Below are 24,912 nucleotides of genomic sequence, written 5' to 3' on the forward strand. Positions count from 1 at the left end.
CTGCAGCCTCAGAGTCAAGAATGGGGCATGACATAAAGTAGATGCTTAATAAGAATTTGTTGTTTAATGAAATGTCTTGCATATATTTTGTTAGATCTATTCCTACATAACATATTTTTGTTGCTATAAAACAAAATTTGTTTAAGTTAGCTTCTAATTTTTTAGATCAGTTTCTAATCAGCTCTGGTTGGTATATAGATATATATATACCAGAGGAAAGTGAGGCAGGGAAGGACAGAGAGCCAACACAGGGTGCAAAGGCGAAGAATTTGCCGCTTCAGGTTATGCGCAGAGGAGAGACACGATCGGGTTTGCGTTTTAAAGCTCTTTGACTGCAGTGCGGAGAATGAATTGGAATGGATAGGGCGAGAGTGGGCACGAGTACACTGGTCAGGAGGCTGCTGCAGGCGTTGAGGTGAGTCCTGGCATGGAGTTGGTGCCTAAGAATTAGACAGCATGGCTGGGAGAGAGCAGAACTGACCAACTGACCTGCTGACTTAGTGAGGGACTGATTAGGAAAACTTAGCACCATAGTATTTACCGAAAGCTGACAACTTTTCAGACTCAGCGCTCTTACGTTAAGCGAAATGCAGCTCGAAGAGGCCCTGGGCAGTAGACGCCCAAGGCGGCAGCCAGTCTCTCGCCGGGTGTGCCCCAGGGCCGCGAAGGTGTGGGGCTGGGAAGGGAGGCTGAGGCAGTAGAAGAGTCTGCGCCAGCACCCCTCGCAAAAGTTTACCGCGGCTGGAGTCTCTCCTGAGCCTGCGTCCTGCGCCGAGAGGTGCTCCTGGCTCATCCAATCAGAACTGCGGATCCGGGCGCCCCTCCGTCGCCCTGGCAACGGGACGCACAGTCTCGCGCGGGGTGCCGTGGCGGTTTGGATCTGGCCCTGGGGAATCGTGTCATGTCGCGACCGAAGGTAGGCATGCCACCGGATCCAGATGTTTTTATCGTCCTTAGAGAGAGGGAGGGGAGCCGCGGAGGGATTCAGAAGTTTGGGGGTACTTGCGGAGGAATTTCAGGAAGAAAATGATGAATTCATAGAAAAGACTACAAGTCCCAGCGTGCCGCGCGCCGCCGGAGTCTGCGCGAGTCCGCGGACTCTGGCTCGCTGGCGGGAAATTTACGAAACTCTAGGATTCTGAGCTGTACTCAGCGATTTCTGTGATCCCGGGGAAAGCTCAGAATTTCGGATTTCCTGACTTGGAAAAGCTCTTAGAGATCTATTCATTCCTTACTTCCGGTTCCCTACCCATCCATTCATTCATAATCCATCCATCCAAAAAACGCTAATTAGTGCCTTTTCCTAGCTGAGCACAGTGCTAGCCAATTCGGACACAGAGGTGAGTCAGACAAGCCCCTGCCTTCTAGGAGTGCACAGGCCAACTCCCCCATTTTAAGAGTGAAAAATGAGACTCAAAGAAGGGAAATGAATTACTTTAGACCCAAGATCCCCCAACCCCAACCTGCTTCTTATCCCGTGCTCCATCTCCCATGGATGGCACCTCCATTTCTTTAATTCCTTCCCACAACAAAAAGCGAGTGGGCCCACCAGATAATCCACCAGGATAACCTCTCTGTTTTAAAGTCAGTTGATTAGCAACCTTAAGTCCATCTTCAACCTTAATTTCCCTTTACCACGTAATGTAGTGTAGGGAAGCAGAATTGGCCACCTCAACATAGGTCTCTTTGGCATGAGGATTATTTTTGGCTGGTTATTTTTTTAAAAAGCTGCAGACTTGGGAAAAGCTCTGAAAACCAAGTAGAAGTTACCCTTTGTAAGAGACATTTACATTTGTAAGGGAAATCTCCATTTGTAAAGATCTCTCTCTCTCTCTGTACCTGGAAGAGGGGGATGACCTCATCTCTAGAAACTGTTATCAATGCCGAAGGCAAGGACTTAGATCGGCATAGTAACCTTACTCTTGTTTACTGTGCTTTTCTGGTAAACTCCCATAACTGACTCCCCCCACCCCCAAAATCTTCCTTTGCCTTTAGCTGAAGATGGTATTTAAGGTGGCGACGTCAGCCATCCTGGTGAGTTACCCACTTTTCCTGGATTTTTCCCCGTGTATACATGTTAGAAAGCTTTGTTTGATTTTCTCCTGTTATTCTGTCTCTATCAATTTAATTCTTAGGCCAGCCAGAAGGACCTAGAGGGTAGAGGAATTGTCTTCCTCACCTACAGATACATATTTACAGGTCCTGGGTATCAGGACATGGACATCTTTTGGGGGAGGATTATTGTGCCTACCACAATACACTATCATCAAATAATTGGAAAATGAAACTTAAAGACTACTATTTGCAATAGAATCACAAAATCACATACCTATGAATAAATAAAAAACGTTCACGACTTCCATTCTGAAAACTAGAAAACACTGCGGAAAGGGAAAGAAGACTTAAATTAATGAAGAGATAGACCATATGCATGGATTGGAAGACAGTACTTTATGATGTCACTTCTTCCCAAAATGATCTATAGATTCAATAAAATCCCAATAAACATCCCAACATGCCTTTTTTTTGCAGAAATTAGCAAGCTGATTCTAAAATTTGTATTGAAGGGCAAAGGACTTCAAATTGCAAAGACAATCTTGAAACAAACAAAGTTGGAGGACTTATGCTACCTGATTTCAAGGTTAACTAGAAAGCTACAGTAATTAAGACAGTGTGGTAGTGACATCAAAGTGGACAAGTAAATAGAACAAAACGGAGTCTAAAGATAGACCCACATATACATAGTCAATTGAATTTTGACAGAAAAGCTAATGCAATTTAGTTAGGAAGCAAAAAGTTTTTCAACCAAAGACTCTGGAGCAACTGAATAAACATATAGAAAATGGAACTGAAAACGTGAGAGAGTATGAAAGATATAATCTGAAGAGATTAGGATGCTGACTAGTGCTGGGGGAATTGGAGGGGCTTGAATGGAAGAATGGGATAAAATTTCACTTGCTTGTGTAGGGGGCTTACTTCTGCCAGTTTTGTAAAGCAGTATCCTCTTTCCCCTTCCACTGGCTCTTTGAGAGGTAAAACAGTGTAGGAGGCAGAATTCTAAGATTCCTACCCCTGGTGTGCACACCTCATATAATTCTCTCCTTGAGTGTGGGTGGAGCCTGTGAATTTGATGAGATAGTTATTACCATGATTATAATACATTATATAAGACTCCATCATGGCTGATTTGGAGGAGGCGGGTTGGAAGTCAGAGGGCCGTGCTCCTGCTCGCCTAAAAGAAAGTGACACCCGTGTTATGAACTGCCTATGGGGGTCACATTGAAAGGAACTGCAAGTGGCCTCTAGGAGCTGAAAGCAGTCCCCAGCCAATAACTAGCAAGTAAAGAAGGACCTCAGTCCTGCAACCTCAAGTAACTGAATTCCACCAACAGTCTGGATGATCTTGGAAGAGGACCTCAAGCCCCGATGAGAACCATAACCCCAACCGTCACTTTGATTGTAGCCTTGAAAGACCTGAGCAGAGGATCCAGCTAAGCTGTGCCCAGACTCTTGCCTGTGGAAACTGGGAGGTATAGATTTGCACTGTTTGAAGGCACTAAGTTTGTGGTAATTTGTTATGTAGCAATAGAAAACTAATACAGATGGCAAGTCTGTCCAAGCTGCAAAGGTCATCCTGCGCAGGACCAATTTTGATTTCTTTTTTCATACCTGCCTTACCAGGACTGAGAGCCAAACTGTTTTGGACGTGGTTGGATCAGAATAACACCCACCATCCTTTGAGGATTTGAAAGGTCCATTTTGGGTGGAAGGACTTAACATTACTCTGAGTCTTTGACCCAGCCCCTCTGGATGATGGGTCTAATCAAACATTCAAGGTTAGAGCAGAAGGTTCAGATCCTTCTCACAGAGCCTGCTGAGATCAGCCCTTAAACTGGGGTTCATGGTCGGACCTTTGGAGCATTGAAAACCAGACACTCACTATACTGGTCATGCCTGGGGAACAAGCCTACAGCGAGGTGGGCACTTGGATACTTAGGGGTTCATTCCAAGGACCAAGTTGCTGGGCACGTATTGACCAATGAGAACTTGGCCAGGCTGGACCTTCATGCCTCAGGCTCTGTGCAGTGTTGAGTCTGATGGTTTGAGCATTTTAATATCTGCAGTAAGTTGAGCTGGGAAGGCAGAATGGTTGTGCAAAACCAGTTACATCACTTTCCTTTTCTCATTTCAGAATCAAAATTACAAGGGCCATGGGCTGTCAAAGGGAAAAGAGCGGTGAGTGGTCCCACCCATCCAATAAACACAGAACTAACGAGCTAACTTCTTTCCTTCCTTCCTCCCTCCCTCCCTTCATTTCTTCCCTTCTTCCTTCCTTCCTTCCTTCCCTTCTTCCATCCCTCCCTTCTCCCTTCTCTAATTCAATAATGGTAATGATATTATAATAATAAGCAATTATTGAGTACTTCCCATGTGCCAGGTCCTGGGCTAGTCATTTTATTTGTATTATCTCATTGAATCCTTACCGTCATTTTTAAAAGTAGATACTGCTATTGTGTCCATTTTACAGATGGGGAAACTGAAGCCCAGAGAGGCTAAGTAACTTGCTAAAACCATAGGATCAGTTAGCAGCACAGCTTGTTGGACTCCAGGGCCTGAATTGTATCTAACTATGCTCTCCTGCCTCCTTCAACATCCACATGAAGTTGACTTGATAACTCACATGTCAACTCCCCTGATCCTCTGCTTCACCCTGCATCAATAACCTGGGTGCAGAACTCAGCGTCTCTTTGAATTTCCTAAACAGAATCCACTTGCACAAAGCAGGAGTGAGCAGTGTAGACTTTACTGAAGATTTTTGTGAGGAGTTAGAGGAGGCAGTTTACATCGCACGCACCGTGGCAAATATTTTAGATTTTGCTATTCTCTATTTCATTCAATATTTCTACTCTTTCTAAAGTCCTTCCTGGCTAACCCACCACTGGGGAGGACATGTGTGGTCTCTGACCCTTCTCTCATGCAGCACCCATCTTCTTTGCCTTCTTTCTCTCTACACTAACTCTATCCCACCGATTTTAAACCTCTCACTCTCTTATGGAGAGAAATTCAACCCTATTGCAGATCATGTCCATTACTTACACTCTCACTCCCATCCCAACAAGACAAAGGGCACTTCAGTTAATAGGACTTATCCTTTCCATTTTATTAGGGCAGATATCAATTAGAAATGTGGTTAGCGACAAGTAATAGGAAATCCAACTAATAGTATCTTTAAAAAATTATATTTATTTTCCTCACATAACAAAGAGTCTGGAGGGCTGGTGCAGTGGTTCAACAATGTCAGCGGAAGTGTCTGTGATTGTCTTGACCTTTTCCTTATGGATACTAAGTGGCTGCTACAGCTCGAGCCCTCATCTCATGATCAAGATGGGAAGAAGAGGGGAGGGAAGTCTCAACTCACATCTCTCTCTCTTTTTTAATCAAAAGAACAAAAGCTTCCCACCCTCCCTAGCAGTCTTGTGCTTTTATCTTATTGGCCAGAATTGTGTCACATGGACACCCCAGCTGCATGAGTAGCTAGGAATACAAGTGACATAAATGGCATTATACTGTTATTAGTATTCCACACCTGCTTTTGTCACACAAAATTATGTTTTCAGTGTTTATTCATACTGGTGCATGTAGCTCTAGATGCATTGTAACTATGTGTTCCATTGTATACCACAAATTATTTATCTTCCTGTTGAAAGGCACGTAGGTTGTATCTTTTTTTTTATATATATGTACTTTCTTTCTTTTCGTTTTTTTTTTTTGAGGAAGATTAGACCTGAGCTAACTACTGCCAATCCTCCTCTTTTTGCTGAGGAAGACTGGCCCTGAGCTGACATCCATGCCCATCCTCCTCTACTTTATATGTGGGATGCCTACCACAGCATGGCTTGCCAAGAGGTGCCATGTCTGCACCCGGGATCCGAACCGGTGAACCCCGGGCCACTGAAGTGGAACGTGCGCACTTAACCGCTGTGCCACCAGGCTGGCCCCAGGTTGTGTCTTAATATTGGTTTCCTCCTGAAGCAAGGATGTGAGAGCAAGCAGTTTATTTGCAAGGTTATTCAGTAAGCATTGACAGGAAAGTGGGAAAATGAGACAGCTAAGGGAAAGAAACCAATAAAAGTTCATTATTGACAGGTTATTGCTAGGGGCAAGTGAGGCTCAATCCCGCTGGGGATTCCCAGGAGACAGTATGGACCACACCTCACACTCACCCCAAATGAGTGATGAGAGAGCTGGAGGATTTAGCCATCAACTCCAGTCGTCTCTGGTTGTATGTTTTCAGGAGGGTAGCAGCTAACTCCCTGGTACTTCAGATCTGCTCCAAGCACTGGCTGAGCAGACTCTGGGGGCCAGAAAAAGCTCTCAGGTAAAGAGCTGTGGGTGCTGGCAGGGAAAGCCCTCTGATTGGCATGCTCAGGAATGGCGAATGCCCAAGGGATAAGGGTGGATCACCAACAGTGTGTGCTTCCGGTTGTTTCCTTAAAAAATATTAACAATTACAAATGAGCATCCCTGTACATACATTGCCTAATACAGGTGTAGGGTATCTATCTAGGGAATAGAGCTAAGATAGGGTTGCTGGGTGTAGAGTATGTACACATTCAACTTTACCAAATAAATACTGCCCTGTGGTTCTCCAAAGTGCCTTCTTCCAGTAGTGGAAAAGTTTCCATTTTAACACGTTGCCAAAACTTGGACTTTTATATTTTTGCCAGTCTGATGTGTGTGAAACAGTATATATGGTTTTAATATTCCAAATCACTCTCCAAAGGTTTATCCAATTTAGACTCCCATCAGCGTTGTAGAATAATTATACTTTCTCCCCATTCTTGTGAACACTTGGTATTTGTCTGCTTTTAAACATTTTCTTCAATCTGATGGATTTTGATTGGTTGTTTTGGATTAATTTTAAATACTTTACTCCTTTAGAGCAGTGGTTCTCAAAATTTGAGCTCAGGATCCTTTTTCAACTTAAAAATTTTTGTGGACTCTAACTTTTGTTGATGTGGCTTATACTTATTAATATTTACTCCCATTAGAAATTTAAAATGATAAATTTAAAAAATATCTATTAGTTCATTTTAAAAGCAGTAATATGCTCATTACATGGCAGCATAAATAACCTATTTTCATGAACTATAACTATATTCTCCCTCCCCTAAATTTACTGAGACACGTAGTAATTGTTGTACATTTTTGTGAATTTCTTTAATGTCTGGCTTCATAAAAAACATTCAGCTTCTCAGATCATCTGTATTCGATCTGTTGTTTTGGTGGAAGAATAGGAAGGAAATCCAGGCTCTCAAAGATATGTGGTTGGAAAAGGGAGGACTTTGTGTACTCCTGGAAGAGAGTTGGGGACCCTGAAGAATATTCTAACCACACTTCAAGAACCTCTACTCTTGGGAATTACAACATGCTTCCTTAACTTGTTGCTGCCTACCTTGAATCAGTGTCATAGCACTTCGTGTGCAGTGTAAGAACCCAAGATCAGCATGCTTTGACACCCGCCTCTATCCTTTGTGCTGTTATTTTTGTCATATATTTTACTTGTAAATATGTTGTAAACCCTACAATATATTCTTATTATATTTGTTTTACATAGTTAATTGGTTTTTTTAAAAAAATTAAGACATGGAAGAAAGTATTTCAAATTCACTCCACTCTTTATCTCTTCTTATAGATCTGAGTATCCATCTGGTATAAGTTTCCTTCTGCCCAAAGAAAGTTCTTTAGTGTTTCTTATGGTGTGGGTCTGTTGGTCATAAATTCTCTCAGCTTTTGTTTATTTGAAAATATCTTTATTTCACTTTTTGTAAAATTTTACTGGATATGGAATTGTAGGTTGATCTTTTTTAATTTAGGCGCTTGAAAGAGGCTGTTCCTTTGTCTTCAGGCTTGCATTGTTTCTGATGAGATGTCGGCTGTCACTTGCATTGTCTCTCCTCGGCCACCCCCTGGCAGTAATACACACGCACCTGTATGAAATGTGTCTTTTTTCCTTGGCTGTTTTTAAGGCTTTATTCTGGTTTTCAGCAATTTGATTATGGTTTGCCCTGGTGTGTTTTTTGTTGTATTTATTCACTTGGTGTTAATTGAGCTTCTTAGATCTGTGGGTTGATGATTTAATCAAATTTGGAAACGTTTTCAACCATCATTTTTTTCAGAAAATGTTTTCTGTCCTATGCTCTCTCCTGTCTCCTTGCAGGACTCCAATGACATCTATGTTAGATTGCTTCATATTATCCACAAGGCTCTGAGATTCTGTTCATTTAAATTTTTTCTCTCTCTAATTCCATTTGAATCATTTCTATTGGCCTGCCTTCAAATTTACTATCTTTTTTTTTAAATTTCCAATTTTATTGAGATATAATTGACATATGACATTGTGTAAGTCTAAGGTGTACAATGTGATGATTTGATACCCGTATATATCACAAAATGCTTATCACAATAAGGTTAATTAACACATTCTTCACCTCACATAATTACCATTTCGTTGTTCTTGCTGTTATGGCAAGAACACTTAAGATCTACTCTCAGCAGCTTCAAGTGTATAATACAGTATTGTTAACTTTAGTCCCCGTGCTGTACATTAGATCCCCAGAAGTTATTCCACTTATAACTGGAAATTTGTCCCCTTTGGCTAACATTAGCATCCTTTCTTCTGCAATATTCAATCTCCTCTCAAGCCCATCCTATGAATTTTTAATTTCATATATCGTGGTTTTCAGCAGTAGAATTTCCATTTGGTTCTTTTTCAGACTTTCAATTTCTTTTAGGCAGTAACTCATGTATTTACTCTTTATATCCATCTTCTCATGTAAATCCTTTAACACATTTATAATATCTGTTTCAAGTCCTTATCTAATAATTCCAATAACTGTGTCATTTATAGGTTTATTTCAATTGGCTCTTTTCCTCTTGATTTTGCATAACATTTTTCTGCTTTATTACTGTGTCTTATATTTTTTATATTGCATTCTGACATTGTGTATAACAAAACAGTGGAACCAAAAAATTACACCCACACCCACACCCATATATGTATATATATATAGAGAGAGAGAGACATTGATTGATTGATTTCCCAGAGCCTGCAAGCCTTTCCTGTAAGCTGATCATCCAGATTCCTCCTGAAGCTGAGTTGAGCACGGGCAGGGCTGAAGCTTTGATTACAACGAGTTCTCCCCCAGCCCAGCCTCCTGGGCTGCCATTTTTAGCTCGATAGTATTTGACCTGGGAGGGAGCAGTTCAGTTTTTTTCATTCGTTCATTTGGTATTTTTTGGATTCAGCTCTGCCTGGGCTGCCAGAAGGCAGACGCCTCATAAATGCGCAGAAGTATGGGTTTTCTCTCCATTTTACTCTGTTTTCTCTATTGCTCCTTTCTTAAGCAAAATCGCCACCATTTGGTTTTGCTTAGGTTTGGTTTTGGAGTGGACTTCTTCCGCATTTTGATTTGTTTTGACACTCTGCATCTTGTCTAAGCTCAGCTGATTTCTTCTGGTGCCTGCAAAGTCTCTGTCCCAGGCGGGCTCATTCCTCCACTTGCTCACACCAGACCTGGCAGCAGCCCCCCACCTAGATTGGGAAACTGTCACCTCTCTCTGCTCACCCTCGAAGGGCTTGTTTCTCTCTGGAATCAGTTTGTCAAGGTTTCTTCTGTCCATTGCTCTCCACTAGCCCCATGGACAAGTATGACATTTGTTTGGTACATTTTTTTCTTCTTGTTCCTGTGGAGTGAAAGTCTTTCGCATCCTTTCATATGGTAACCAGAAGTAGAGGTCCTCTCCTTGGTATTTTAATTTGCCTTTACTTGATTATTAGTAAGGCTGAGTATTTTTTAACATGCTTATTGGTCATTCAAGTTTCCTCTGCTATGAATTGCCTGTTCATATCCTTTAGGCATTTCTCTATTGAGTTTTTGTCTTTTTAAAGATGATTTGTAGGAGTTCTTTATATACTTATGGATTATAAGCATTGCAAATATTTTTCTTAACCTATAGCCGTCCTTTAGCTTTCTTTGTGCTGTATTTTGTTATAGAGTTATGTTATTTATACAGAAAGGTGCATGTATCATAAGTTTACAGCTCAATGAATTTTTGTTAAGCTTAATACACCCACATCAGGAAACAAAACATCCCCAGCACCCCAGAAATGCCCCTCCTGCCCTCTTCCAGTCATCCCCCGAGAAAGGTAGCCATTATCCAGACTTCTAAAGATGTGTTAAATTTTTTAAATCAGTTACTGACTTTGAGATAACCATGGATTCATGTGCCATTGTAAGAAATAATATAGCGAGATCCCATGTGCCCTTTACTCAGTTCCTCCCAATGGTGACATAGAGTAAAACCATCAAACAATCTCACAACCAGGATATTGATTTTGATACAGTCAAGACACAGAAAATATTTCCATCACCACAAGGATCCCTCATACTGCCCTTTTATAGCCACACCCACTTCCCCCTCCCTCCCCCCCACCCCACCCCCAGACAATCCCTTCCCCATCCAGTCCTTAACCCCTGGTGACTGCTAATTTGTTCTCCATTTCAATAATTTTGTCACTTCGAAAAGTTACATGAATGGAACCATTCAATATATAATAACCTTTTGGGATTGGCCTTTTTCACTCAGCATAATTCTCTAGAGATTCATCGAGGTTGTTGAGTGTATAAATAGTTTATTCCTTTTTCTTACTGACTAGTATTCCATGGTGTAGATGTGTCATCATTTGTTTAACCATTCACCTATTGCAGGACATCTGGGTTGTTGACAATTTGGGGCTATCATGAATAAAGCTGTTATGAATATTCACGTGCAGGTTTTTGTGTGAGTATAAGTTTTCGTTTCACTGGGATAAATGCCCAGGAGTGCAACTGCTGGATTGTATGGTAGTTGCATGCTTAGTTTTTAAAGAAACTGCCAAATTATTTTCCAGAATGGCTGTGATCTTTTATATTCCCACCAGCAATGCATGAGTGATTCCATTTCTCTGCATCCTTGCCAGCAGTTGGTGTTGTCACCATTTTTAAATTTTAGCCATTCTGATACATGTGTAGTGACATATCCTTGTCATTTTAGTTTTCTTTTCCCTAATGAAAAATGGTGTTGAACATCTTTCCATGTGCTTATTTGTCATCTGTATATCCTCTTTGGTGAAATATCTGTTTATGTCTTTTCCCCATTTTCTAATTGGATTTTTTTTATCGAGGTTATAATAGTTTATAACGTTGTGAAATTTCAGTTGTACATTATTGTTTGTCTGTCACCATATACGTGCACTCCTTCACCCTTTGTGCTCACCCCCCAACCCCCTTCCCCTGGTAACCACTAAACTATTCTCTTTGTCCGTGTGTTAGTTTATCTTCCACATATAAGTGAAATCATACAGTGTTTGTCTTTCTCTGGCTTATTTCGCATAATGTAATACCCTCAAGGTCCATCCATGTGGTTGCAAATGGGACAATTTTATTTTTTTTTTCATGGCTGAGTAGTATTCCATTGTGTATACATCCCACATCTTCTCTATCCATTCATCAGTCGATGGGCACTTGGGTTGCTTCCACATCTTGGCTATTGTGAATAATGCTGCAGTGAACATAGGGGTGCATAAATCTCTTTGAATTGTTGATTTCAAGTTCTTTGGATAAACACCCAGTAGAGGGATAGCTGAATCATGTGGTATTTCTATTTTTAATTTTTTGGGGAATCTCCATACTGTTTTCCATAGTGGCTTCACCAGTTTGCATTCCCACCAGTAGTGTATGAGGGTTCCCTTTTCTCCTCACCCTCTCCAACATTTATTTTTTCTCTTGGTGATTCTAGCCATTCTAACAGATGTAAGCTGATATCTTAGTGTAGTTTTGATTTGCATTTTCCTGATGATTAGTGATGTTGAACATCTTTTCATGTGCCTATTGGCCATGAATTTTTTTAAATGTTGAGTTTTGAGAATTTTTTGTGTATTCTAGATAGTAGTCCTTTGTCAAATATGTGGTTGCAAATATTCCCTCCAAGTCTGTAGCTTGTCTTTGTATTGACTTAACAGAGTCTTTCAAGGAGCAAACTCCCCCCCTCCTTTTTCTTTTTAAGGATTGGCACCTGAGCTAACATCTATTGCCAATCTTCTTTTTTTTTTCTTCTTCTTCTTCTCCCCAAAGCCCCCTAGTACATAGTTGTATATTCTAGCTGTAGGTCCTTCTGGGTGTGGCATGTGGGATGTCCCCTCAGCATGGCCTGATGAGCGGTGCCACGTCTGCAGCCAGGATCCCAGCTGGCGAAACCCTGGGCCTCCAAAGCAGAGTGGGCGAATTCAACTACTCAGCCACAGGGCTGCCCCGGCATAAACAGTTTTAATCTTGAAGAAATCCAATTTATCAATTTTTCCTGTTAAGGACCATGATTACAGTGTCAAGTCTAAGAATTCTTCGCTTAGCGTTTAGATCCCAAAGATTTTCTCCTATGTTTTATAGTTTTACAATTTGTACTTGTTTGTGATCCATTTTGAGTTAATTTTTGTGTAAAGTATGAGGTTTAGGCCTAGGTTCCTTTTTGGCATATGCGTATCCAATTACTCCAGCGCCATTTGTTGAAAAGGCTATTTTTCCTCCATTGAATTACTTTTGTTCATTTGTCAAAACTCAATTGGCATATTTGTGTGGGTCTATCTCTTGGTTCTTTGTTCCGTTCCATTGGTCTACGTGTGTCTCCCTTTCTCAGTACCACACAGTCTTAATTACGATAGCTACATAATACTTTTTGAAATTAGTTCGACTGATTTATCCCATTTTATTCTTCTTTTCAAAATCATTTTAGATATTCTAGTTCCTCTGCCTTTCCATATACATTTTAGAATTATCTTATCTATATCTACAAAATATCTTACTAGCATTTGGATCCCAGGAATGGTATTAAATCCGCACACCAATCTGGGGAGACTTAGCATCCCCACCCCACTGAGTCTTCCAATCCATGAACTCAGTGGGGTTCTCAACTTATCTAGATCTTTTCTGACTTTTTGCATTAGCATTTTGTAGTTTTCAGTACATAAGTCCTGTGCATATTTTGTTAGATTTACACCTAAATATTTCTTTTTTAAGTAATTGTAAGTTGTATTTTTTATTTCAGTGTTCATTGGTAGTATACAGAAATACAATTGATTTTTGTCTGTTTGTTTTATATCCTGTGATCTCACTGAACTCACCTATTAGTCCATGAGTTGTTGTTTTTTTAGATTCCTTGGAATTTTTAACATAGTAATGTGCAGGAAAGGACAGGTTTTTTATCTTCTTTTCTGATCTCTATCCCTTTGATTTTCTTTTCTTGCCTTGTTGCGTTGGCTAGAACTTCCAGTGCTTTGTTGAATGAGAGTGGTGAGAGTGGGCGTCCTTGCTTTCTTCCCGTGTTCGGCACATGTTCTTCAAATGTGTTCTTAATTACTCACTGGAACATTTTTATAATGACCCCTTTAAAATATTTGTCAGAAAATTCTAACACGTCTGGTTATTTTTGGCCATTTTGGTGTTGGCGTCTATTGATTGTTTTTTGTCTTTCAGTCACATTGTGATTTTCCTGATTCTTGGTATGACAAGCGATTTTTCGATTGAAACCTGAACATTTAGGGTATTATGTTATAGAACTCTGGACCTTATTTAAACCTGTTTTAGCTGACTTTCTCTGACACCACTCTGGCTAGAGAAGGGGACATAGTGCCACCTTATTGCTGCCTCGTAGGGTAGAAGTCCAGATTCCCCTCTTGGCCTCCATTGACACCTGAGGGGAGAGGGGGCTCCTCCTTACTGCTGGGTGGAGTGAGAGTTCTGGCTCCACTAGGCCTCCACTGATACCACTCTGACTGGGAGGGTTAGGAGTCCCTTGTTACTGCTCCCCACCTCGCCCGTATGGACACCACTGGGTGTGTAGCCTTGTTACTGCTGGGTGGTAGTGAAAGTCCTGACTGTCCACTAGGCCTCCTTTGACATCAACCTACAGGGGAAAGGGCACCTCCTTACTGCCAGGTGGGGGTGGAAGCCTAGGCACATGGTCTCTACTGACACAGTGCGGGTGAGAGCCTTACTACCACCTGTTAGGGATAAAAGCCCAGCTCCATCTTTGACCGTCTCCAACACCACCTAGCAGGGGTCTTAGGGGGAATAGGGGTGCTTTATTACAACCTTGTGAGAAGTCTAGTTTCCCCACTCAGCCTTTGCTAGCGTGAGTGGGGGTGGGCCACAGATTTGTTTCTGCGGCAGTTGGCTGGAGTAGAGGAGCTATTGTCTAAGTCTGTCTTGCTCCTTTGGCTAGAGAAAGGAGGCTTTTGAGAGAGCTTTTTTGTCTGTGTCCATTGGCATTTCAGGCTTCCCACTTCTTCATCTTCACATTGGGGATCTATGAGGCAAAAAGAAAACCCGGGGAATTCACCACCATGTTGTTCCTTGGGTCGAGGTCCCTAGCCAGTCTGCCTTCTTCTGTCCACCTTTCAGAGTCTTCTTTTGTTTGTTTTATATGTAATGTTCTAGGGTTTTAGTTGTAGGAGGAAGAGGAATAGGGAAAAGGACATCTGCTCCATCTTCCCAGATGAGTGCCAGAGAAGGGGATTTGCAAATACTTATCATTTCATATAAGGGTTTGTGATGACACATGTAAAGGAATCAGACCATGCCTGGCACATAGTGGGTACCAAATAAAATGATTGTTATTATTTTTCAACAATTCAAAAATTCTGTAATTCTAAACTTGTTTGAGTGTTGCATGTTATGGTGCTAAATTCTGAAATTTGGTAATTCTGTGTTTTGGCATTTCCAAGTATGGAACTTGACCTTTCTTTCTTCCCTGTTTTTTCCTATCCTTGGACCATCCTAGGGAAGTAGTTGATCCTGAGAAAGAATTCTGTTGGCTTGTCTTGCAGAGAGCAGAGAGCATCGATCCGGTTCAAGACCACCCTTATGAATACTCTCATGGACGTCCTTCGCAACAGGCCGGGATGGGTGGAAGTGAAGGAGTAAGACACCACCCCCTCCAACCTCATCCCTCCTTCCCTTTGCCTCACAGGTCCTGTCTCCCTTTGTTTTTCTCCCAGTTCTGCTGGGTGGCTACGGGGACTTGTCCCAATTTGGCTGTGACATGGGCTGACATTTATTTGGCATTCACAGTGTATCAGGTGCATTACTGATGCCGTCTCTGTCTTACTTGGGCCTTACAACCATCCAGCAGGATATGATTATGTTCAGAGGTATCTACCCAATTGCTCAAGATCACATAGCACATAAGTAGGATTCAAACCCAGTTCAGTTTACTAATCCACAGCCAGTATGCTGTGGCTCTCAGTAGAAACAAGGAATACATCCGTCACAGATCTGCTGGGCTGAGTCCTCCAGTGACAGTCCAGGTCAAGGGCTGCTTTTCTCTGGCCACTTACTAGTTCTGTGACCTTGAATAAGTTACTTGACTCTAAGCCTATGTTTCTTCTTCTGTACTGGCCCCAGGAGATACTGAGAAGAATAAGCCTACAATAGCTGGCACATAGTAGGTGCTAATATTAGTTAGGGTAAGGCTTGGATGTATGTAACAGAGACCCAAAGTAAAAGAGACTTTGATGGACTAGAAGTTTATTTATCTCTCCCATTGAAGCCCGGATGTGGGAAGTTCAGAGATGGTATGAAAATGTAGGCCCCATCTTTTTCCGTCTTCCTACTCTGCTATCCCTTGAGTGAGGCCCTCGTCCTCATGGTCCCAGGTGGAGCTCCAGCCTCACAGCCATATTCCAATCAGTAATAGGTAGGAAGGAGGCCAGAAAAGGCATGCCCTGCCCTTGAAGGACCCAACCTAACAGTCCTTCACGTTTCACTGGCTGGAACTTAGCCATTTGGACACACCTAGCTGCAAGGGAATCTGGAAAATGTAGTCTTTATTCTGGAAAGTGTAGACTACATTTTCCCAGGTAAATGTTGGGAATTCTATTACTATAGAAAAAGAGGAGAATGGATACGAGGGGTGAGGCAGCCAGCTGCCCCGTGTGGTGCTCAATAAATATTTGTTGCAAAACAACAGTTAAGCCTGCTAGGCGCTCTTCAGCACTTTTCACGCATGACCTCTATAAATAATCACAGCAAACTTTCAGGGTAGGTGCTGTTATCATCCCCATTTTACTGATGATGAAACTGGACACAAAAGAGTAAAAAATGCCAAGTTGGAGGTCACTCAGCCTGTAAGGGCTTGGGCTACGATTTGCACCTGGTCTGTCTGTCTGTGGAGTCCCAGGTTCATCTCCGCCCTGTTCCAGTAGCCATACAGTGAATGAATGAGCAAAGGAGCGGATGGCTGAATCCATGATTCCTGCTGCCTGGTGCTGGGATCTAGCAGAAGAGACAGGCTTTGACTAAATCATCCCACAGAAAATTAGGAGTTGTCTATAGCAGGCTGTGGTACAGGTAATCCAAGATGGCGGAGTCCTCTCTTTGGGACTTTGGGGAATATTACGACCATGATAATGATGTTGATGATGGCGATGGTGGCAGCCACTGTGGATTTTCCTTCTTGGCTCTCTTATGTATCACACTAATATCGGGATGGGGTTTCTTTCCCTGGATCCAAAAGAACTGAATGTAGTGCAGGATGGGGGGCGGGGGGAGTTGGGAGATGACAGCAAGGTGACTGGCAGGTGGGGGTGGTGTATGGGGAAGGGCACTGTCCTGACCTGCTGTGTGACCTCAAGCCACCTCCTGCCCCTCTTCAGCCTCACTCCATCATCAGGTGGAAGAGGGCCCACCTGTCTGATGCTGACGATGTGGGAATCCACGAAGCAAGTTGCTCCATGGCTGATCCTAAATTGCCTCAGGCATCCTCAAACCAGGAAGGACCAGAGGCCAGGGTCTTTACACAAGACCTGGCCCTGTGAATGTGAGGCCTCATCCTTTAGGATCTAACCTAGGGTCTGCTATTTCCAGGCAGAATCACATCTCAGTTCAGACTGTCAGTCTGTGAGGTCAGAGTTTGGAACAGATGCGGCCAGAGCTGTCCCTTCTCTTGCTTCCCACTGAGCATGCTGATGTGATGCCTGGAACTGTGGCAACCGTCATCAGCCTGAGGTGATGAGTATGAGGACAACATGTTAAGGATGGCAGACTGGGAGGGTAGAGGAACCTGGATCCCTGCTGGCCTTGTTGAGCAGTTAATGTCTTCCTGGGTGATTTAAGAGCAACTTGAATGTGATAGTTGTGAAGATGGGGTACAAATGGACGAACTTTCAGAATTAGAAAAGAATGCAAACTCCACACCATGGTCTGCAAGGCCTTGCTTGACTGGGCCCCACCCCACTCTTTAGCTACATCCTTGACCTTTCTCCCTCCACTCTGGCTTTTTGTCACGTCCTTGAACATGCCCTTCCCAACCTCAGGGCCTTAGTTCCTGCCCTTCCCTCTCCTGGAACCCTCTCCCCAGTGCTCTTGGCCTGGCTGCTGTTCCTTGCCCTTCAGATCTCAGCTGAAATGTCACCTCCACAGGGTGGCCTCCACCCAACATAGGTCCTTCAGCTACCCTGTGTCATGGCCTCCTCCTGGAGTACTTGTGGCGTGTTTCACGTTTCCTCATCATGGAGTTATTTATTTGTTTCCTTGTCTGTTGTTAACCCTCCTCATTGGACTCTATGCACCACTTGGCCAGGTGTTTCATTTCCTCCTGTATCCTTGCCCCTGGCAATCGCCCAGCACTGTCTCTGACACCAGGACAACCTCAACATATATGTGTTGGATGAATGAATAATGCGTTATTCGTTCATCTAAGATAAAGGGTTGGTGAAAAAGCAAGTTTTAGAAGGAAACAGACGGGAGTGGTTCTAACCACAGAGCTTGAACTCTAGAGCCCGATGGCTGGAGTTCCAATCCTGCTCTGCCACCTACTAGCCGTAGGAACTTGGGTAAGTTCCTTAATCTCTCTGTGCCTCAGTTTCCTCATCTGTAAAATGGGCATAACAGAACCTAGCACTTAGGGTTGCTATGGGGATCAAGGACTTAATATTCTCAAAGTACTTAGAACAGTGTGTGTCACGTGGTAAGCACTGTGTGAGTACTAGCCACTAGAAAGTTTTCAAATGTGCCAAACAATGCCTTGTGCTAAATCTGGAGACACACACACACATACAGATAGTAGCACTATAAAGACACTCAGAAATGATACCAACTTCAGGCTAATAGCTCCCTTTGGGGCAGGAGAGAAGGAGATAGAATCAGGCAGGAATATACGTGGTGCTTCACTTATATCTGTAACTTTTTACTTAAAAAATTGGAAGCAGTCGTGGTGGTGTTATTTGATTTCCCATCACGTCTTTTTCGGGCCCCTGCTCTCCGCACCCCAGCTTGGTGTCAGATTTGATGGTTTAGTCTGGTTTCCTGTTCCTCTCCTGGCGTGGTGGTGAAGACGGGGGTTGGAGTTTGGAGTGAGGCAGGCCTGGGGTGAATCCTGACGCTGCCGTGTGCTCAGCGAGTGAGGCCGCCCCCGACTTAGAGCTGCAGGCGTGCTCGAAGTCAGCTCTCACTGTTTGGGGCTGTGCTGAGGGCTCAGTGAGAGGAGGGCCTTTGGAGCTGGGAAGGGGTTGCAGATGTTACCTAATTCCGCTGCTTGCTTGTGTGGGCTGGGGGGTGGCAATGGAGACGCCTCCAGAGCCCAGGTGGGTAGCATGATCAGGTGAGGTTGGTTGGTTGTCATGGGCCATGCAGAGCGGTGGGGATGTGATCTGGAGAGAGCGTGCCCTGTCTAACCTGGTGGCCACTCCTCAGTCCAGCCAATAGGTGCCAGGAGGCATCTGGGCTCAGTGTGACCAGATCTGCTGATTATTCAAAGGAAGCCAGCAGCCTGGATTTCTGTAGGAACCTTTCTCTAGTTTTCCCTCTGGCCTAATAGCACATCGTGGGCAGCAGTGGCCCACAGCGGCCACCCTGATTCCTGATGGACACACTGCTGCTTACCCCTCAGCTGCACCTCTCTGGGTCCCTGACCCCCAGCAGTGCTGAGGTCCTCAGGTCATGACCTTTGTCCTACCCCACCCTCAGCGAAGGGGAGTGGGATTTCTACTGGTGTGATGTCAGCTGGCTCCGGGAGAACTTCGACCACACCTACATGGACGAGCACGTGCGGATCAGCCACTTCCGAAACCACTACGAGGTGAGCTGCGTGGGCCCAGGGGACTGCAACTCACGTCCCTGGGTGTGGCACTGAGCAGGAGCTGGCTTTAGGGGGCAAGGACCAGAATGGAAAAGTAAGAGGGAGTTCGGGATTCGTGCCAGGTGGGGAATAGTTGCGTGCACTAGGCATATGAGGAGCAAAATGGTGTGAGGGGGAGGGATCTAAGACCTGAGGAACAGCTGTCCTGGGGTGAGGATTGAAGTCACGGGCTGGTTGGCTTTTTAGCACCAGAGATGTGAGGGGCAGGCTGGCTTGCGGGTGCAAAGGGGGCGGGATGCTTGAGGGATTATGGGGATTTCAGGGTGAGGCAAGTTGAGCAGTTTGGAGTCTAGAGATAGGAGAGAGGTCTGGAGAAACCGGACCACACAGACAGGGCTGGAGGAGCCAGTGGTAGGAGATTTTAAAAGTTTAGTGTACATCCCACAAGTAGAAGAACCTGCAACTAAGATATACAACTGTGTACAGGGGGTTTTGGGGAGATAAAGCAGAAAAAAAAAAAAGAGTTTAGTGCAGCTTTGCGGTTAGAAACATGAACTTGGGAGTCAGACAGGCCTGGGGTCAAACCGTGGCTGTGCTGCCCGTTAGCTGGATAGCTCTGGGCAGCTGACAACCTTCGGGGCCTGGAACGTGGGGATAATTCTAGAGCAGCAGGCCCTCAGTCAGAGGTACTCTCACTGTTCTTGTTGTTCTGTGGGCCAGAGGGTGGAGGCTGCAGGGGTTTGGGGGCAGTTGGTGGGTTGAGAAGCGGAGCAGGGCAGTGGGCACAAGTACTAAGGGCCTATCCCCCCTGCCCCCCAATCCTGCTGCTCAGCTGACCCGCAAGAACTACATGGTGAAGAACCTGAAGCGATTCCGGAAACAGCTGGAGCGTGAGGCAGGAAAGCTGGAGGCGGCCAAGTGCGACTTCTTCCCCAAAACCTTTGAGATGCCATGCGAGTACCACCTGTTTGTGGAGGAGTTTCGCAAAAACCCAGGAATCACCTGGATCATGAAGCCGGTGAGTGCCCATTGCTGGGAACTGGGGAGAGGGTGGCAGGAGGAAGGGTTTCCTAGACACTAGAGCAGGGATCCTTCAGGGCACATTCTCAGGACAGGACTCTGCCTGGGAATCCAGCCTTGGCTGCACTGCCTGCTCCCCTGAAGGGCCAACTTCATCTCCTCCTCCCTGAGGTGTGTGGAGCCAGCAGCTGTGACTGCTGGTATATGCAGGTGCTCAATAAGTGTTCACTAGGTGGGCAAGTGATCCTCAGGACACCAGGGCAGGGATCCTGAGCCTCACCGGAGCTTAGACCCCCACCTGTCTTCTTGACGTGAAAGGAAATGGTGGCCGGGCTGTGACAAGTGTTTCACTAGCAATGCCCCAGTTTGCATAATGGCCCTTGGGAGGAGGTAGTACCAACCTCATTTTAAAGAGGAGGAGCCTGAGACCCGTGTCTAAGCCTCCACAAACACTGAGCACTTGCCCCGTGCCAGGCACAGAACCAGGCGCTTTGCAGGCACAGCCCTTGGCGAGTGAGACATGGGTCTCTGCTCTCCTGAGCGTGGACAATTCGCAGGGAACATATGCTTGATTACAGTTGTGCTAAGAGTTATTAAGGAGAATGGTGCTGGGAGGGAAAACAGTGGGATGATGTCCCCCAGCCAGGCAGGCTTCTCTGAAGAAGTGGGAGACTGGACTTTGAAGCCAAACCCCTTGGTTCAAATACTAGCTGTACCACGTACTGGCTGTGTGACTTCAGGCGGATTCCTTAACTTCCCTGGGCCCCAGTTTCCCCATCTGCAAAGTGAGAATAACTGTAGTACCTATAGCATAGTGTTGCTGTGTGATAAGTGAGTTAGCACAGGTAAAGCACATATTAAGTACTCAATAAATGATAGTTGTTATTATTATTATTGTTATAAGAATTAGCATTAAGCTGCAACCTGAAGGATGCAGAGGAGTCAGCCTGGAGAAGGGCAGAGGTAGGGAAGAGCATTCCGGAATGAGGGAACTGCATGCCCAAAGACCCTGCATCTGGGGGTAGCCGTTTAGGGACCCAGAAACTGAGTGGAGGCCGAGGGTGGCAGAGCACCTACCAGGCCCTCAACCTTCCTCTTCCTCCCTCACCGCAAAGCCACCCTAGCCTTTAAGGGCCTCCTCAAAGCCCCCTGATGTTTTCTGGGCTTGTGCCAGCCCTCAGGAAGGGAGTTGGGGGTCGCGTAGGAGGGAGCAGCCCTTCCTTGTGGGGCCTGTGTGGGCCGATGCATGGGATCTTGGAGGCGGAGCAGACAAGGACAGCGATGCGAAGGGGCAGTGAGGAGGGCTCTGGAGCCGGAGCAGAAGGGGTTAGGCCGATGAACACTGTCACCCACTGCGCGCATTCCAGCTCCCAGCATTATCCTCTCAGACAAATGGTGATTTGTGTAATTGGGAACGAACAATCGCATATTAAGTTGATTCCTTTCCCAGCCCACGGCCTTTGTAGCGGCAGACACAACGACAGCTGTAATTAAGAGGAGGAATCTTGGCTCCGTGTGTGTGTGTGTGTGTGTGTGTGTGTGTGTGTGTGTGTGTCCTCTCTCCGGAATAGCTGAGGCACCGCGTCTGGGGTGTGGGGTGTGGAGAGTGGGTGCTTCTAGTCAGACTAGCCTGGGTTCTACTTCTGTGTCTGCTACTTATCAGCTGTGTGACCCTGAGCAGGTTACTCAACCCCTCTCAGTCCATTTCCTCATCTGTAAAATGGAATTAACAGGTGTGCCTGCCCACAGGGTTGTGAGAGAATTCCGTGAAGCTGTACATGTCGTGTATGTGAATCATACAAGTTAAATAAAGGGCTTGGGACTCGGGCGCCCAGTAATTGACCATTTTTATTCTCATGTCCGAGAGTCCAGGCCACACCGTCTGTTCCCCCTGCCCCTGGGAAGCCCGAGGTCAGCGCTTTCCAGACTTGAATGTGCCCACAAATCATGGGGCACCTGGTGAAGATGAGGAGCCTGACTCAGCCGGTCTGGGCGGGGCCCAAGAGTCTGCATTTCGAACAACACTGAGTCCTGACACTGTGGGGGCGTAATTCTCAGACGTGAGAGTGCGTCAGAATTTTCTGAAGAGCTTGTTAAAGTGCCTGGCGTGGTGCAGGCCTGTCACGGGGCCTGAGAAGGTGCATTTCTAGTTCTAGCTCTAGTTAGAAACAGAGCCATTTGGGTGTGTGTCTAAGGAACTGGCTCACGTGATATTGTGGGGGCTGGCAAGTCTGGAACCCGCAGGGGCAGGCCAGCAGGCTGAAAACTCCGGCAGGATTTCTATGTGAAAGTCTTGAGGCAGAATTGCTTCTTTTTCTGGAAACCTCAGTTTTTGCTCTTCAGTCCTCAATTGGTTGGATAACACTCACCCACGTCATCCAGGATGACATCCTCTACTTAAAGTCTGCTGATTGTAGACGTGATCCCATCTACAGGATCCCTGCACAGTCACATCTAGACTAGCGCTTGGCCAAACAACAGGGCACCCTTGCCCAGCCAAGGTGACAGATAAAATTGATCATCACCGCAGGTTATGGGGATGCTGCTGGTCTGGGCACTGCACTCTGAGAAGCACGGGGCTAGAGCATTCGTTCTGGGATCCTGTTGCTTGGATTCCTTTGGGGTGGGGAAATGATAAAAAATAGAACCTAACCCCAAATTTGGAAGATAGAGGGAAAAAGTCCCCTGGATCCCTCCACTCTTCCCACAGGGCCTATCTTTGTGGTGCAGTTGGTTCTCCTCCACCCACACACAAGAATTTTCACATGGTTGCAGTGGCCGGGCCGTTGGGGCAGCCGATGGCCTGCCTTTCTCCTCCGGGGTCTCCTCTGCTCCGTTCCCGGGGGCCTGTGAGCTTTCATCTTCCTCTTTGGCAGCAGAATAGTCCTGGACAGGGGAGTTGAGTCGGACTCAGAAGGGAACAGGCCGCATCGTCCCCTCCATGCTACCCCGCGGGGCCCCTCCTCCCACCAGGCCCGGCCCACGGAGCTTTGCTATCACTCTCGGGACCATAAGAACAAGCCCTTGGATTTGGCATTTAAAAGTCCAGTCTAGGGTAAAAATTTCCTCGAGCCAAACTTTTTTTTGTCTAAACATTCTCCCCTCCCACCAGCTCAGGCCCTTTGGGTTGGTGGGGAGGTGGGTGGGACCCAGACCAATGGGACCACACCGGCTCCCCCAGCCTCCCTCATGTGGCTGGGAGGCAGGCACCAGGCTGTCAGGACCGGGGCCTGTCTGTCAGTCTATCTGTGTGTCCATGGGGCTGGTCCAGCACTTCACTCGGGGCTGGCTGTGGGCGTCCCAGGACCCAACCTCTGCTCTGGAGGCCTCCGTCCAAATTGCAGGAGAGGAAGAGCCGCATTTGAACATTCCATGACTCGGGTTTACCGCAATCGGAGCTTCTCACGCTTTTTCACTGAAATCTCCTAAGGGTTGGGATGCTTTGGGTAGCAAATAACAGAGAATGCAATTAAAGTAACTCGACGAGAGGGCAGGGCTTCTGGACCGTTCTCATGCCGTGGGCCTCGTTGGCATCTGGTGAGATGTGTGGACCCTGTCACAGAGTAATGTTTTCCAAAGCATCACATAACACAGGCTTGATTGTGAAAGAAAGCAGCTATATTGAAAAACAGTTATCAAGCCGTGTTAGTCTGGGTCCTTGGAGAAACAGACGCCAAGAAGAGATTCAACACACCAGAGTTTTGCCTGTGAGAGAATAGGGAGAGGGCGCCGGGGAGGCTGGGGGAGCTGTAGACCCCAGTGAGGGAGACAGGGAGGGAAGGTTGGGCGGAAGCCGCTAGACTGCTGTGCAGCCTACAGGAAGTTCAGCAAGGCTGCGGGGAGGCCTCAAGCTGAAGTCACTGTCAGAGGCGTCCCCTGTCTCCCAGGAGTGGGCCAGCCTTCACGACCCTGCAGTCCTCGGTCATTGGCCTGGAGCCACCCCAGCGAGCCAGTGAGGCCCGCCCGGCGAGCACAGCCTGCATCTCAGCGGCCGCGCCTGGCGCTCCCAGCCATGGCTCTCCCGCCGTCGGAGGCCTTCGAGGGCCTTCTCCCGGCTGCCACACAAACTATTAAAACAGTCTTCATGCTGTAGAAATGTAAGCGTTTTTCATTAACAATTAAAGAGAGGCTACAGCAGGCCCAACGGTTACCGTAATTTCAAAGTCATCATGAGCATAAACAGTATTTTGAGGTATCTGTAACAATCGTAATGCGATAGAAAAAGAACTGATTTCTTTTGAGAGCTACGTCTTTGGTGTGGCTGGTAGTCTAGGATTTGTTGCTGCGTTCGTAACAGGAGGCAGTGTGAAAATCTGGTTGGGGGGTGGTTAATGAAAATAAAGATGAGAAATTTTTTCTCATTCAAGTTTACAGACCCCAGAGAATTTCCTTTAATGGTGCAAGGTCGACTCCAGGGATGGTTTATTGGGCCGCTGAACGTCATCATCAATTCCCAACCCAGTGGGCTGGCTGCTCCTCTCGGTCACAAAACGGCTGCCGCAGGTGTAGCTTCACCTCCTCACCCCTCCACCTGCCCCCTGGCCTTGTGTCCCATTTGAAGAAGACACAGCTTCCCAGAAGTGCCTGTAGCAGACTTCCGCTGGCAGCCTGCTGTTCCATCCCTGAACCGATCACCTGGCAGGGAGAGGCATGGGACCACCACGGGGGCTCCGACCTCCCCGGAGAGAAGGGCCATGGGGAAGAGGAGATCTGAGTGGG

The 24,912-nt window shown here is 45.7% G+C and overlaps 1 protein-coding gene across 5 annotated transcripts in view; it reads left to right on the forward strand.

Annotated features, from left to right (window-relative positions):
• Window positions 1–344: 344 nt before the first annotated feature.
• Window positions 345–24,912, forward strand: part of TTLL9 (tubulin tyrosine ligase like 9) — a 47,479-nt gene continuing 22,911 nt past the window's right edge. For 4 of the 5 annotated variants that reach the window (XM_070485723.1, XM_014845048.3, XM_070485724.1 and 1 more), the window contains exons 1-5: window positions 818–916; window positions 4,193–4,236; window positions 14,924–15,016; window positions 19,062–19,173; window positions 20,006–20,191. In XM_070485723.1, the coding sequence (XP_070341824.1) occupies window positions 902–916; window positions 4,193–4,236; window positions 14,924–15,016; window positions 19,062–19,173; window positions 20,006–20,191 (450 nt within the window). In that variant the 5' untranslated portion in view covers window positions 818–901. Of the gene's footprint in view, window positions 917–4,192; window positions 4,237–14,923; window positions 15,017–19,061; window positions 19,174–20,005; window positions 20,192–24,912 lie in introns of all 5 variants that reach the window. The other variant, XM_070485726.1, reaches the window with a different exon arrangement.

Source organism: Equus asinus, chromosome 15 (genome assembly GCF_041296235.1).
Source record: "Equus asinus isolate D_3611 breed Donkey chromosome 15, EquAss-T2T_v2, whole genome shotgun sequence".
In the NCBI taxonomy this organism is placed as follows: domain Eukaryota; kingdom Metazoa; phylum Chordata; class Mammalia; order Perissodactyla; family Equidae; genus Equus; species Equus asinus.